The sequence below is a fragment of the Achroia grisella genome, unplaced genomic scaffold (assembly GCF_030625045.1).
Source record: "Achroia grisella isolate CSIRO2021 unplaced genomic scaffold, CSIRO_AGI_Agris_v1 utg660, whole genome shotgun sequence".
NCBI lineage: Eukaryota > Metazoa > Arthropoda > Insecta > Lepidoptera > Pyralidae > Achroia > Achroia grisella.
This window is the reverse complement of record NW_026712984.1, coordinates 8,075,319-8,091,866: the sequence shown is the minus strand read 5'-3', so window position 1 is coordinate 8,091,866 and position 16,548 is coordinate 8,075,319. Positions and strand designations below refer to the sequence as shown.

The 16,548-nt window shown below is 35.7% G+C and overlaps 1 protein-coding gene across 2 annotated transcripts in view; it reads left to right on the top strand.

Moving 5' to 3' along the window:
* LOC131849745 (protein 4.1 homolog) overlaps positions 1-12,707 on the top strand; it is a 30,791-nt gene extending 18,084 nt beyond the window's left edge. For both annotated transcript variants that reach the window (XM_059199860.1, XM_059199861.1), the window contains 5 exons: positions 3,928-4,044; positions 5,434-5,617; positions 7,313-7,465; positions 9,502-9,687; positions 10,694-12,707. In XM_059199860.1, the coding sequence (XP_059055843.1) occupies positions 3,928-4,044; positions 5,434-5,617; positions 7,313-7,465; positions 9,502-9,687; positions 10,694-10,811 (758 nt within the window). In that variant the 3' untranslated portion in view covers positions 10,812-12,707. The remainder of the gene's footprint in view (positions 1-3,927; positions 4,045-5,433; positions 5,618-7,312; positions 7,466-9,501; positions 9,688-10,693) is intronic.
* Positions 12,708-16,548: the final 3,841 nt, after the last annotated feature.

Sequence of the window (16,548 nt, the reverse complement as noted above, 5' to 3'; positions counted from 1 at the left end):
CTGCTCCGAGAGCAAAGTCTGATGCGTCTGTGGTAAGTATAAAGTCCTTGTCAAAGTCGATTGCAAGAGTGGGTCGTTGGTTAGTAATTGATTACATTTATTAAAAGCATCTAATAACTCAGGTTTATGTGTAACTTTGTTATTTTTTTTTAAACAAATAGTCATAGGCTTTGTTAATTTAGCAAAATCTTTAATGAACTTTCTATAATAACCAACTAAACCGAGGAAAGACTTAATGTCCTTCTGTGTTTTTGGGATAGGGAAATTTAAAACAGCTTTTATTTTATCTTTATTAGGTTTAAGTCCGTCGGCTGTTAGTTCATGTCCTAAGAATTGTACATGTTTCTGTAAAAATTCTGATTTATCGAGTTGAATTTTGAGATTATGAGTTTTTAAACGATCAAATACTTGTTTTAATTTATTCATGTGCTCTTGTAGTGACGTAGAAGCTATTATAACGTCATCTAAGTATGTAAAGACGTTATCGAGTCCACGTAAAATATGATCCATTAGTCTCTGGAATGTACTTGGAGCATTTTTGAGACCAAACGGCATTCTTAAAAATTCGAAATGTCCCCTTTCTGTTGAGAATGCTGTTTTCTCAATATCACGAGGGTGCATTTCTACCTGGTGGTACCCACTTGCTAAATCTATTGTACTGAAGTACTGTGCACGTCCTAGTCTATCGAGTATATCGCTAATGTTCGGCAAAGGATATTTGTCTTCAATAATCCTATCATTAAGTCGCCTATAGTCAATGACTAATCGCCACTTGACTTTGCCAGAAGCGTCAGGCTTCTTAGGGACTATGTGAACAGGGCATGACCATGGTGATATACTTTCGCGGATAATGCCTTGTTTCATAAGGTTATCGATTTGGGATTTAATTTCTAATCTTTGTTGTGGGGCTTGTCTATAACTACGTACAAAAATCGGGGTGTCGTCAGTTAATCTTAGTTCGTGTTTAACAGCGTGAGTGAAGGTTAAAGGGATGTTTTCGGAATAAAATAGATCTCTATACTGATAGCACAATTTAGTTATCTCGCGTTCTCTTCTTCGTTCATATGGCTAGATCGAATTTTCTTTAAATTTTCACATAGTTCTTTATCAATATTTATATTACTTTGCATTGAATATGAATAATGAATCGGTTTTTCTTTTTGCTTATATGGTTGTAATTCGATTGGGGATTTGTTTGTAATAATTTTCTTTTCTGTATTTGAATTAATGATTGATGTTAGGAATGTCCCATTATGAACCTTAACTATCGCCGCGGGAGATACTAAACCGGGTGTCCAACTGTACTCGTCATGGATATACTGTCCGTCTGTGTAGTTACATTTAATTTTAATTATTTTTTGGCACATCGGTTCTAATCGAATATTCTTTTTGGGGTAATCGAAATAAATTGGTATGTCAGTAGTATGGGTGCGAAGTATTTTATTTTTTAAATCGATATTACTCGAGAGTGATTTTAATAGGTCTAATCCAATTAATCCTTTATATTTATTGTCAAACTCGAAAATGAGAAATTTGTGAGTGATGTTCGAGTTAAAGACTGATGGTAGGGGCAAATGAGCGACATATGCATGTTGCGTCACCGCGTGAGCTGTCTTTACCTCGAATGGTTCGTAATCGATGCATTGTTCGAGTTTCGCGTATTGAATGACATCGGGCGATATCATAGAACGTGAGGCGCCAGTATCAATGAGAAACTTTCCATTAAACTCGGGGATTATTATGTACGGGAGATGATCTTTATCTTGGTGGTTTAGTTTTATCAACTCTGGTCGTCTTCGTCCTGAGTTTCGGAAAAATCCTGAGATGTTTCAATTTGTTCTTCTATTAAGTTAGTGTTAGGGTAGTAATTGTTATGCTGTTCGTCATGAGGGGAATAATAATCTAACGGGTTGCAATAATACTGAGGTGTGTCGGACTTACCTTCGTACGGAGTGTAGAATAATTCCTCATATGCATATTGTGGAGGTGTCGGTTTGTTAACCGATCGCATAGTGACGTCAGATGTAAGTTGAGTCGGACTTACCTGTTGCTGTGGAACGTTCGGCTGTCTTTGCTGGTTATTGTTACTCCTAAAGTTGCCTGAGTTTTGCTTAAAATTACCGGGGATTGGTCTATTCTTCCAGGGTAATAATGAATTAACTAACTGTTGCCGTTGTTCCGGGCTGAGATTATTTTGTTGAGGTACATATTGATTAAATGGCATTTGTCGTGAAAAATGTGGCTGCGTTGAAAAATTGAATGGTGTACCTACTTGACTATGAAATTGACGTGGAAAATTATTAGGTTTATAATTATCTATTTTTGTAGCTTTTTGCTGTTGGTTTTGGGAATTAAAACTAGAATTATTCTTATAAGTAACTGATTTCGTCTCCTCCTGTCGTGCGGTTACTATTGCAAGTTCCAATGTACCTGGCATCATAATTCTTACGCCTATTGATATATGGAAGTCCAATTGACTGATATATTGCTCAATAGCCATTTTCTCATAGTACGATTTGTCGGTGTGTTGCCCAACCATATACAGAGTATCTAAAAGGTCCCTAATCCTTTTACCGAAGGATTCCGCATCCTCGTTTTTATTCCGACGGATACGTGTGAGCTCTTGCATAACTTGAATCTCGTTCCTAGGTTCTCCTAGACGTGTTAGTAGAACGCGTTTTATATCGGGCCAACTGTTTAATGACTCCTCATAAGCTATCGCGTCAATCGCCGCACCACTAAGGCGACTTTTTATAAGACAAACTATAGCTAGAGAGCCTGCATCCGCTGTTGGGTGGATAAGTCCCATTAAATTATCAACTTCTCTTAAATAAAAGTTTAATCTTTTAGGGTTCCCATCGTATTTGGGCATGAGGTCAGTAATCATCTTATAGTCGGCTGCGAACTCCATTTTAATAATATTTTATATTTATGATAATAACTATACTACTATTAATACGTGTATACACACAGATATTCAATTGATTTTAAATTGACTTGTGAAATCTATAGCGATACGAGCCTATAGACAGATACACATTAAAGTTCACTTATAATTAAATACGAAAGGAAATAGAGCATAGGATGTACTTGGAAAGTAATAGAGTACTCACCAACACAGCATCTTCTGCATCTCCGTTTCGGGTCTCGTCGATCACAGGTCTCCAATTTTCCGGATTCCTGCAAGTCTTCAATATGCCGCCGTTATAGTTCTTATTATGAGATCGCGGATAGTTACGATTAGCACCGTTCACTCTAGTTCTCAACACACGAAGAGTCTATTCGCGCGAGGACTTCTATTTACAAAGTCCTAGAGTGCCGCGATCCTACCGACTGCGCCACTTATGTTACGGCGGGCGATATTTGCCTTTTAAAAAATATATTTTATTTAATTAAAACAATGAAATTATTAAAATACAAAAAGTGTAATTATGTCTAAAGATCGAACAAGACTACTGTAAAAATATAACAATTAATAATTGGTGTTAGGTGCCGATTCGTGGTAATTTGCTGTTCCTGGTAGCGGTGTCAGCTTATTACGTGCCACACACAGCAATTTACCAGGCGTTACGCCATGGTAACTAGCTTCTAACTTTAAAAATTACAATACATCCATACACCTACACCTTTCATCTCGTCTTTCAACCCTTTACGACCCTTTTTCTTAATTTATATTTTATCAACAGCCTAAAAATAAGTTTCAAGCTTCTAGCTTTAAAAATGACGATACTTTCATACACCTTTTATCTTAACTTTCAATCATTTTTTCGCATTAAAAAGTTGCCTATCTCCTTTCTCAGGGTCTAGACTAACTGTGTACCAAATTGTATTTAAATCAATTCAGTAGTTTTGACGTGAATGCGCGACAGACAGACAGAGCTACTTTCGCATTTGTAATATTAGTAAGGATACATTGATAAATTTCAGACGAACCCTGGGACGTGAGGCTAGCTGTGAAGTTCTACCCACCGGAACCATCAGAACTAAGAGACGACATGACGAGAAACCAACTGGTGCTAGCCGTCCGACGAGACTTGCTCGAAGGTCACTCCTACATCGATACGAGACATAAAAAAAATTGGAGTAACTGTTTGTAATATTGAAATAACCGTTTTTTACTACATGCATATGAATATAAATACGGTACATACACCATCCATATGTCTATAGCGAGAATTTGCGTAAAAAGTGGTACAAAGTTTTTGCTATATGTATTAATATATAGATAAACTAGTCGTACCCGTGACTTCGTCCGCGTGGAATTTAACAAAAAGTTAATTAGAGATTTTTTCTAAAATAAAAGTAGCCTAAGTTACTCCTTACCAAAGTACCATCCAAATGGGTCCAGCAATTTCAGAGATTAACCCGAACAAACAGACAGACAGTCAAAAATTGTAAAAAAATGTTATTTTGGTGTATGTACCGTATTTATATTCATATGCATGTAGTAAAAAACTGTTATTTCAATATTACAAACAAACACTACAATTTTATTTGCATGTGTAGATAACTATGATTAAAATAATTGTTTATTTTTACACTCTCAAGTTGAGAATAGATTAATATTATTTGTCTATAGTCTTACTGATTGTTAAATTAATGATAATAATATTTTTATAATAATAATATCTCCGGATAATTCACACAGCGCCATCTAGTCCCAAGCTAAGCAGAGCTTATTTTATGGGTACTAGACAACTGATATAAATACATGGATGCATTTTTTTAAATAAATACATATTATAAATATCAAATACAAATGTTTGTCCCGTGCGAGGAATCGAACCCACGGCCATCGGATAGTAAAGCAGTGTGCTAAACCGCTAGAACACCGAGGCTCTCGATCGAGCCTGTCGGTCGGAGATGCCGTTGAATTTTGACCCCATGGCGACCATTACTATTCCTCGTAAATATGCATTGAACGGTGTTCTATCATGCTCGCGATGTGTGAGGACGTTTACAAACAAAATTGGCCATATGAGCACATCAACGGCAAAACCGGAGTTGAAGACAGTCGCCGTGACCGAAATAGAATAGAATAGAATAGAATAGAAAATCATATATTCAAATAAATTTACATTGAAGCACTTTTGAATAGTCATCACATTTTTTTTAATCTACCGCTCATTCGGAAAGCTGTCTCATCACAAGAAGAACGAGCAAGAAACTTGCGTGTTTCTCTTTTAAATAATTTTATTATTACTTTACATTTTTAAGTTGAAGTGTGTGAATACAAACCACCAATTAGCAGTAATTCAATTAAATAATCAAATTGAAAAAATATTGAATATATAACCAACTGGTTAAACAATTAATAAGAGGAAATCAGTCATAGTGATTAGAGCAGACCAGTCTTTACAAGCAGCACTCGTTCACGAGTATGACGGATGATATAAATCGGCCGGGATTACATCATCAAATATGCATTTACAGGCCGATTGAACTGCTCCAGTATTACATACGCGCTGCTCGCCTCGTATAGGATTCAAGCGGAGTTGGGTGATCACGAGCCGGGGAGACTATCCTCAGCGGTCCTGGTGGAAACTGGGCCCATACCACACAGGCTGTTCACAGCCGACATGGAGGAGAGAGTTGAGGACTTGTACAAGAAGCATAGGTAAGTATATCTTATATATAAAATTCTCGTGTCACAGTTTTCGTTCCCATACTCCTCCGAAACTTGGCCGATTCCCATGAAATTTTGTGAGCGTATTGAGTAGGTCTGAGAATCCCTAAATGTTAGGGGTAGTCCACCCCTAAATTTTTATTTTTTATTTTAAGGCAAAACAACGTGTACCGGGAAAGCTAATTATTTAAATTATTAACCGGGTCTTAACACGAATAATTTTATGGTAAATAAAGGTATTTACCTCTCTCGACGTTTCGACTAGGTTGCACTAGCCGTGGTTACGAGCTGACTCATAAGTAAGTAATAATGTTATAAACATGAAAGTTTGTGAGTATGGAGGGATGTTTGTTACTTTTTCACGCAAAAACTACTGAACCGATCATCATGAAATTTTGTACACATGTTCTTGGAAGTATTAGAAATAACAACAATTTTTATTAAAAAAACAAATACTTTTTATCTATACATATAAATGAAATTGGAGTGTCTGTTTGTAATATTGAAATAACCGTTTTTACTACATGGACATGAATATAAATAAGGTACATACACCAAAATAACATTTTCTACAATTTTTGTCTGTCTGTCTGTCGATCTGTTTGTTCCGGCTAATCTCTGAAATGGCTGGACCTATTTTGATAGGACTTTTTTTGGCAGGTAGCTGATGTAATAAGGAGTAACTTAGGCTACATTCATTTTAGATAAATAAAGTTTAATTCCACGCGGAAGAAGTCGGGGGTGCAGCTAGCAAAAAATAAAATATCCACATTTTGCTACTTCAACGCCATTAAGCAGCCAGTAATGAAGTTATGCGAGCGAAGCCGCGGGTAAAAGCTAGTAATTAATATTGCAAAATGTAGGATATCTATTTGGATTAACAAACTGTAACATTGTATAATAAGGGCCTGAAGACACAATCTTCGTGTAAAAATCATGAAACATTTCAATTTTAATATTTATTCATTCATTGCCTTGCCTTTAACCCATTATTTGTGGTCGGCGCAGTATGTCATTCTCTTCCACTGCTCTCTATCGGTCGTCATATCTGAACATACTCTTCTTTTATTCATATCATCTTTCACACAATCCATCCATCTTTTCTTAGGGCGTCCCCTCCCTTTACATCCATCCACATTCATATTATACACTTTCCATAAGACATGGTCCTCATTCCTCCGCATAACATGCCCATACCAGCTCAATCTGTTACCTCGCAACTTTTCTATAACCGGCGCAACTTTCAAACTTCCTCGTATATACTCATTCCTCATATACTCATAAAACATGAAATTTTATAATTATTAAAGTGACCATCTGTGACAGTCTAGGTTTATGTTATTAATTGTTGATCGAACTATTCCTAGGTGATCAGTGTGTTTATTTGTTTATTTCTAATTACTTATTGTAATAAAAATGGTGGTTTTTTTTGTATTATAATTGAATGGTCCATCCGCCTGAGCTAACGGTTTACGCTGGCGGGGACCCATGGATCATGATAAGATGAGCATGAGGTCAGGTCAGTTAGCCCATCGTGACAAATTCACCAGTAATTTATCACGATGGTTTCCAGGGGGAACCGCGTGGAGGTCAATCTGACATGGTACATTGCTAGCAATAAGATAATCAGTCCACATTACTAACAATCCCCTTTCCTCCTAAAAATGGTCGTTTATAATTACACAGAGGTCAAACTCCAGCCGAGGCGGAGTCTAACTACTTGGAGAGCGCCAAGCGACTACCCTTGTACGGGGCAGAGATGCACTGCGCGCGGGATAGCGCAGAAATAGACATAATTCTGGCTGTATCTGCTCCAGGGATCGCTATCCATAGAGATGGGTGAGTTTACTCAATACTCATTAGATGCCTTAGACGCATTCGTTTCGCGCAATCAACATCGGTAAATGCAATCACGATTGCGCGCATCGCGAGTGCGCGCGTTGCGCAATCCTGATTGCATTTACTATTTTACTATTTTTTATTAAAATACTGTTATTATAATAATAGTTCTTATATTATGTACGTGTAATTACATTTTTCATTGACTGTAGTAGATAGTTTTAAATATAAAATTGATAGCTTACTACCTTAATTTTTATGAAATTATTTTTTTTTCAAATGTACGCTTTATTTTTATTTTTTTTTATTGGATTGTTTGGGCTATTGTCAGATGTGTAGCACCCGTAGCACTGCGACCTACATAGATCTATTGTGCTCGCCCTTTTCAGAGTTCGCTACCTAGACCCGTCAGGGACAAGAATTGAAGGATATTCTTAGGAGCGATCGTTTTTATCTCCTCGGGAAAGAGTGTAAACTTTCCAAAGGAGATATTTCGTTTATGCATGAGTGGGCTACAACCACATAGGATGTGAAGCGGCGTTTCCTCTTCAGTTTGGCAGAATCTGCAGATACTTGTCGTGCATAGGCCTAGTTTAGCCATATGCTTGTTTAATTTGCAGTGTCCTGTGAGGGCCCTAGTCATCATGCATGTTGTTTTTACTCAATAGCAGTAGTCTATTGGAGTATTTGGTCGAGAAGCCCGATATTAGGTCTTTTGAATGTGTTAATCCTGGCATTTCTTGCCAGTGATTCAGTGCTTCTCGTTTGGTTAAAATGTACGCTTACACTTGTAATATTTCTGTCAACACTTGAGACCCTTCTATTAGTTTATGTCTCCACTCTCCACTAACATAGACTTAAGTTAAATGTTATGCTACGTTTACATTTAGCCGCTTCCCCGGCCGAAATATTGCCGGGCGACAACTGAGCGAGAGGGCTGAATGTAAAAACACGCTGCCACTCGCGCTGCCAGTCCTTTGACTCGCGCACGAAAAACCGACAATCGAGGGAGCGCCGGGCAGCGCGAGTGGCAGCGCCAATGGGACGGCATGGGAAGTGTTTCCACTCGTGTTTACACTCTCGCGCTGCTCACTTCCCTGCTCACTCGGGCTGAGTGTAAATAGAGCATTAAAAACAGTCCACGTTACGACTCCGCGTCGAATGTACGCATCACTACATAGTATAAAACAAAGTCGCTGTCGCTATCTCTCCGTCTCTATGTATGCTTAAATCTTTACAACTACACAACGGATTTTGAAACGGTTTCTTTAATAGATAGAGTGATTCAAGAGGAAGGTTTATATATATAATACATGGACACCCGTGTGAAGCCGGGGCGAGTTACAGATAAGCAATATAGCACAAAAACTTAATAATGTACAATAAATAGTACAATTATTTCACCTGTATACTCACTACTTACATACTACAATAAATAATATATTATGTCGCTACATAATGTCGACACCTCATCTACATCTGTACTATATATATATATATATTACTAGCTGTCCCGGCAAACGTTGTTTTGCCTTAAAATACATTTAGGGGGATGAAAAATAGATGTTGGCTGATTCTCAGACCTACTCAATACGCTGACAAAATTTCATGAGAATCGGTCAAGCCGTTTCGGAAGCGTATGGTAACGAAAACTGTGACACGAGAATTTTTTATATAATATTATTAATTATTAAAATTATAAAGCTAAAGAGTTTGTTTGTTTGTTTGAACACACTAATCTCAAGAACTACTAGTTCTAATTGAATTTTTTTTTTTTGTGTTGGGTAGTCCATTTGTCGAGGAACATTTTAAGCTACATAACTTTACGCTACGACCAATAGGAGCGGAGCTGCAATGAAAAATGTTGTAAAATCGGGGAAAATTATTCATATTTGAGGGCATCCAAAGATAATCGCGATAGTGTTTTTGATGATCACGCAAACGAAGTCGCGGGCACAGCTAATCATATATAATGTTACAATGATGTGATGAGGTGATAACCACCGCGCTACATACTATTTCAATTTTTGATGCAGACAAATAATGAACCGGTTTCCCTGGGCGAAGATTACCAAGATCGGCTACAACAAACGGACATATACACTGCGGTTGAGAGCTGGCGAGTTTGATGAGTACGAAACCTATCTCATATTTCGGCTGGCCTCCACCACAGCTGCCAAGAAACTCTGGCGATGCAGCGTGGAGCATCATATGTTTTTCAGGTGAGTCTATATATTGGTCTGACAGTCGCTGTGGTCTAGTGGTTGTACACTGCCTTACTTCCGATGGTCGCGGGTTCGATTCCTCGCAGGCACAATCATTTGTATTCATGAGTATGATTGTTTATGTCGGTCTGGGTGTTTTCTATGTATTTACAAAATTTTCTATGTATTTGTATCAGTTATCTAGTACTCATAACACAAGCTTTAGCTAGCTTAACTTGGGTCTAGATGGCGTTGTGTGAATTGTCCTGAGACTATTATTACACCGCTTTACTTCCGATTATCGCGGGTTCGATTCCTCGTACAATACAAACATTTCTTTTCATGATTATGATTATTTGTATAGATTTAATATCAAATTTAAAATATCTTTATTCATGTAGGTCTATTACAGACTCTTATGATATGTCAAATCTACCGTCAGTTCGGAATTATTTCGAGATGAGAAGAACTGACAAGAAACTCAGCTCGTATTATTTTCAAATAAATGTTGTACATGTTTACAATAATACAGATTCATTTTTAAATACATATTTGGGAGAATAGAGTGACCAGAATAGAGGGATTTGGGTAGTGTCTATGTATATTATGTATGTATTTACAAATGTAGTTAGGTATTTATATCAGTTATATTATATTTATATCAAACATTTCAACTTAAAAATGTAAAGTTACAACAATTATTCAAAAGGGCAACACGCAAGTTTCTTGCTCATTTGTCTTATGATGAGTCAGCTTCCCAAATGAGCGGTAGATTAAAAAAAGATAAGTGTGTCCATTCAGAAGTGCTTAAATTTAAGTTTATTTGAATAAAGGATTTTCTATTCGATTCGATTCTATTCTATTCTGTTCTGTTCTGTTCTGTTCTATTTTGTCACAGGCTGTGCACGCGGACTCACCCGCGTTAAATTTCAAGCACTTCTGTACTTAAATTCAATTTTATTAGAATAAATAAATTTCTATTTTATGAATCCTGAAGTCTGTATGTGTGTGTGTGTGTGTGCAGGCGGGAGGAGCCGGTGTCTGTGTGTCGTGTGGCGGGGTGGCCGCGGCTGGGGTCGCGCCGCGTGTCGTGTCGCCGCACGCTGCGGCAGATGCGGGCCGCGCCCCCGCAGGGGGCCTGACCCCCCACACCACACCACCCCCCTAACTTATTGAACAAAAAGATACATTAATTATAAGAAAAATAAATACGAACAACTTTAATGTAGCTGGTAACGGCAGAATGTCGTAAATGGTTCAAAATAAACTCACCAATCCTTTTTCAGGAGCGTATATTGTCACAAGCTTGAAAGAATAATAAATAAAAATTTATATATAATAAATACATATGTATCAAAAATAAGAAAATATTATTTTTTTTTCTTTATTATTGCCCTATATCGCGTGCGAATTTGTTTTCACGAAACACGAAATTTACATGCACTTTGCATGTAAATGTAACAGAATTAGAATGAGAAAGACCTCGCGCGATGTCAGTGAGTGCATGCTCGTGTTCTGCAATCGTGAGTGCTTTAGCGCCTTTTTGTAATAATAATCATTTCAAAATGTAAGAATTACTAACAACTAATCTAAATATATATAACTCAAAGGTGACTGACATAGTGATCTATCAACGCACAGCCCATGATAAAATTTTCACAAAATATATTAAATAAAACCCCTCAAAAGGGAGATAATTCATTAATTAATGACTGAGGAGGAAATATTTATCACGATTATATATTTAATGTTATTATATTTAAATTCACTCCTTCACAGAAGTTGTTTGTGTTCATTGCAAAAAACATAAATAATTCATTATGCTAAGTATAAATAATTATAATTAAACTAAAATCATAAATATGTATAAATATTACAAATTTCATTACAATATTACAATGTAACATGTATTCCTATCCGAATAACAATTGCAAAATTCATAATAGAAAACAAACTTACATTCATGAAAAACATTTATTTTTTATTTTTATGAAACGACTTTTGTTAAGTAAGTATTGGATAATACTTTATTTGTGACATAGAAATGTAGAATACCAAACTACATAATAGAAAACAAATTTACATTAATCCAATAAGAACATAACCTATTAGTAACAATATGAAAATACTTTTTTTTTTATATTTTTACGAAACAAAATTCTAGTAAGTATTAGATAATACTTTATTTGTGGCATAAAAATGTAGAATTGCAAACTACGTAATAGAAAACAAACTTATATATATATACAATAAGAACATAGCTTATATATAATAACTACATGAAAAAAAAACTAGTTTTGTTATTTTTACGAAATTAAGTCTAGTAAGTATTAAATAATGCTTTATTTGTGGCATAGAAATGTAGAATTGCAAACTACTATACGTAATAGAAAACAAACTTACATCAATGCAACGAGAACATAGCTTATTAACAACGATATAAAATAACTTTTTGTTTTAATTTTTACGAAAGTAAAGTCTAGTAAGTCTTGGACATGACTTTAGTTGTTTCAAACAAGTGTGGATATTTCTTCCAGGCTAAGCTTAAGAGTGTTCACAATTTTTACTTTAATATTCTTATTATTATATCAGAGATAAAATGAGTTTTAAATCATTAAAATATAAATTTAGTTTAAATCAAATGAGTTGTTTAATAAAGATAACATGGTATAATCGTTAATGTGCCATTTCAAATTATTGAATTATTTAATATTAATAAATAAATAAATAAAATTTGTCTAAGCATTAAATATAGTATTGTTAATTTATTGATAAGGCATTACATAGTATAAAACAAAGTCGCTGTCGCTGTCTGTCCCTATGTATGCTTAAATTTTTAAAACTACGCAAAGGATTTGATGCAGTTTCTTTTAATAGATAGAGTGATTCAAGAGGAAGGTTTATATATATAAAACATGTACACCCGTGTGAAGCCGGGGCGAGTAGCTAGTAATCGATAAAAATGTTTCTTCTTAAATTTTAATTAAGTATTAAAATATTGTATTATTAGTTTGTTCATAATTTGTAATAAATGTAGTTATAAGAAATATTTTAATTTTATTTCATCTGTATTTTTCCCGTTATTTTAATATAATATAATATTTACCCTGGACTATTAACGCAGCGCCATCTAGTCCAAAGCTAAGCAGAGCTTGTGTTATAGGCACTGAACAAGTGATTTAAACTTACATAAATACATTCTCTTCGCTAACATGTAGGAGTTTCAAATGAAACTTTTAACTAACTTTTAACTTAAATATTAACTTTCAATGGTTAATTTTAACACTTTTTGAGGAGACCGATAGATTTTTGTTAAAGAATAAAAAGTGAGTGAATCTAAATATATATAACTCAAAAGTGACTGACATAGTGATCTATCAACACACAGCCCAAACCACTGGACGGATCGGGCTGAAATTTGGCATGCAGGTAGATGTTATGACGTAGGCATCCGCTAAGAAAGGATTTTTATTAATTCTACGCCCAAGGGGATAAAATAGGGGATGAAAGTTTGTATGAAACTTTGTCAATTTTAAACCGATCGGGCTGAGACTTTGCATGCATAAAGCTACTATGACGTAGACATCCCCTAAGAAAGGAAACTAAAGTAAAGCCGCAAAAACTATACATAATTAATAATAATACTTCTTAACACGAGCGAAGCCGCGGGCAAAAGCTAGTACAAAAGTAATAAAGTAGGTATATCGAAACACATCTAATACGCCTGTGAACATTTAAATAGCAACTTTTTACAGTTAGTAATAGATTGTGTTCAAGAGTGTTGAAGGTGTTCCAGACCATACTTTTTTTTTAAATCCATACATAGTATATAACCAGACCTATACCAATTCTCTAATATAAACGAATACTAATGTTGATGAAAATTAATGAGGAATCGAACCTGTGAGTATAGGAAGCAAATCGGTGTGCAAAACCACTGGGGGTGGCATATAAAAAAAGTTTGATTTTTATACTCAAGCTATTTCTATGAAATTTCTTTAATACCAATTATACCAAATACCAAATATAGGGGGAAAGGGGATTGTTAGTAATGTGGACTCTTGACCCCATTGCTAGCAATGTACCATGTCAGGTTGACCTCCACGCGGTTCCCCCTGAAAACCATCGTGATAAATTCTAGGTGAATTTCTCACGATGTGCTAACTGACCTGACCTCATGCTCATCTTATCATCCTCCACTGGTGCCCCGCCAGCGTAAACCGTTAGCGCAGGCGGGTGCACCATTCCATAAACATTCATAAGAAAAAAAAATATATAAACATAAATATATAAGAAATTCTTGGAAATAAAAAAAAAGATGCATATAATTTAACAAATGCGTAGTTCTAAGGTCAACAAACAATTGCTTATTTTACGTTGCAACGTTTTTGACGATCAGTTAGTTGAAAATATTATTTTTGTTGAACTGAAATTAAAAATTGCTGGAGGATGGAGCTTGATGAATACGTTCGCTTAAATAGGATTTTGATAAATTCAACCCCCATGGGGATTAAATAAGGGATGATGCAGGATGTAAATGTATTAGTTTGAACCTATCAGTACCTAACGGAACGAATAAGTTAAGACAAACAAAATTCAAAGTTCTTTAGGCGACTTTTTTTTTAGAAAATATAATTAAATTCCACGCGGACGAAGTCGCGGGCACAGCTAGTAAAGTATAAAAATAAACACATAAATCCTCATGTTTTTTTTTGCGATATTAATAAACATAATACTGTGTCTATGGTTCTGAGAATCTATAATTAATTATCGTTGTAACCATTGACGTACAAATATTACAGAGCTTAGAGAAGACGTGGCATTGTAATATCATCATTAATGCCTTCCATTTATTTGGGATCATCATATTTCATCAGTCATTAGCCACCGGTTATGATTTATTGATAGGGCATCAGCAAGTCATAATGTTGATGATAAAATGAGCATGCGGTCAGGTCAGTTACCCCATCGTGACAAATTCACCAAGAATTTATCACGATGGTTTCCAGGGGGAACTGCGTGGAGGTCAATCTGACACGGCACATTGCTAGTAATACAGTTATGACTTGCTGATAGGGTATCAGCAAGTCATAATGTTGACGATAAAAGGAGCATGCGGTCAGGTCAGTTACCCCATCGTGACAAATTCACCAAGAATTTATCATGATGGTTTCCAGGAGGAACTGTGTGGAGATCATCAGTTCACATTACTAACAATGCCCAGTCATAGTTATGCCCAGTCCCTACAAGCAGCACCCGTTCACGAGTATAACGGGTGACAACTCTTGCAGCGAAACAACCGCACTAATAGAACCCTATTGAGTGCGGTTATTTTGCCGCAATTAATTGAAATAGCGCTCGACAATACGTTCTCTACGTTGGTTAATACATAATATCTCAATTAATTATTACTTATGAATACCAAGATCAAGCAAACGTCATGTTAACTAAACATCAATGGACGCCACTGACGTCAATTATACTCGTGTGTCACAATCTTTATGATGATTCCTTATTTTTATACTTTAGTACATATATAGATAGTAATTTTCATTTCCTTAATAATTGATTATTTATATCTAACCTGCATCGGGATGCATGTGTCCGCGTATAGTTGGGACGGGTCCCAAGTATGCGCGGACGCGTTACAAATCTATGATTTCACAGCTTGTTCTATAGTGTTATAGTATAGAATAACCCATGAAATTCAAAGATTTAAAACGCATCTGCATCCATCCATCCGCATACCGTCCCGACCACATTTTTACACACACACGACACCGTCCTCGCCGGCGAAGACGATGACCTCAACCACATCCACACCGCGCTATCAACCGAGCGCGCGCAGGCGCCTTGTCATTCCACACCGGTGCCCACGGTCGCGCCTCCGATCGATCCCCCGTCCAATTCAAACGGGGATCGATATTACGACGCCTTAAGCCGAGCGGCCGAGATTCGAACCCCTAACGGTGCCCTCAGACTAAAGACTTTCAAAGTTTAAAATTTACGTACATAAAGTTGAAACGTCAATAAAAGCTGTAAAACTGTATAATGGTAAGCCACGTGGACGGTATAAGGGGCGGAGGTAGGGCACCTGCACGTTGGATAAAATAGGGGATGAAAGTTTGTATGAAAATTTGTCAATTTTAAACCGATCGGGCTGACACTTTATATGCATAAATCTACTACCTTAGTAACATTATAAACGCTAAAATTAGTGAGAACGGATAGATAGACGCAAAAACTACTAAACCGATTTTGGTGAAACATTTTTTGGTGAAATTTATATATGATAATAATGTTTTTGTAGAAAATATCTAACTTAGAATTCATAGCGCTGACAATGTTATCTGATTGAACAGAGATTAAGTGCGTAGCGGTTTCTATGTTGATTGTCGCATGCCTAATCCTTGTTGTTAATTAAATATAATTAAATCAATATTTATTTAAAAGAGCAACACACAACAACAAGTTTCTTGCTTATTCTTCTAGTGATGAATCTGCATACCGAATAAGCGGTAGAATAAAAAAACTTGACTATTCAAAAGTGCTTATATTAAGTTTATTTGAATAAATATTATTTCTATTTCTATTTCTACTTACAGCAATATAACTTAATAATGAATTTAAATAAATTTTATTAGTACATATTGAAAGAGGACAATTAAAATTTTGTTTGTAGTTAACTCGAAACTACTCAACTATAATTAGCTTGGACTAATCCAAGCATTTGTTTTCAACTATTAAAGAACACGTTGGTATTTTCCGTGATTAAGAATAAATTATTTTAATTTGCAGCATTACTCGCTCGGTATTATTTAATCACATTAATTCTATATATAGTCCGCGGTAAACCGGGCTGCCATATTGGCAAGGTCA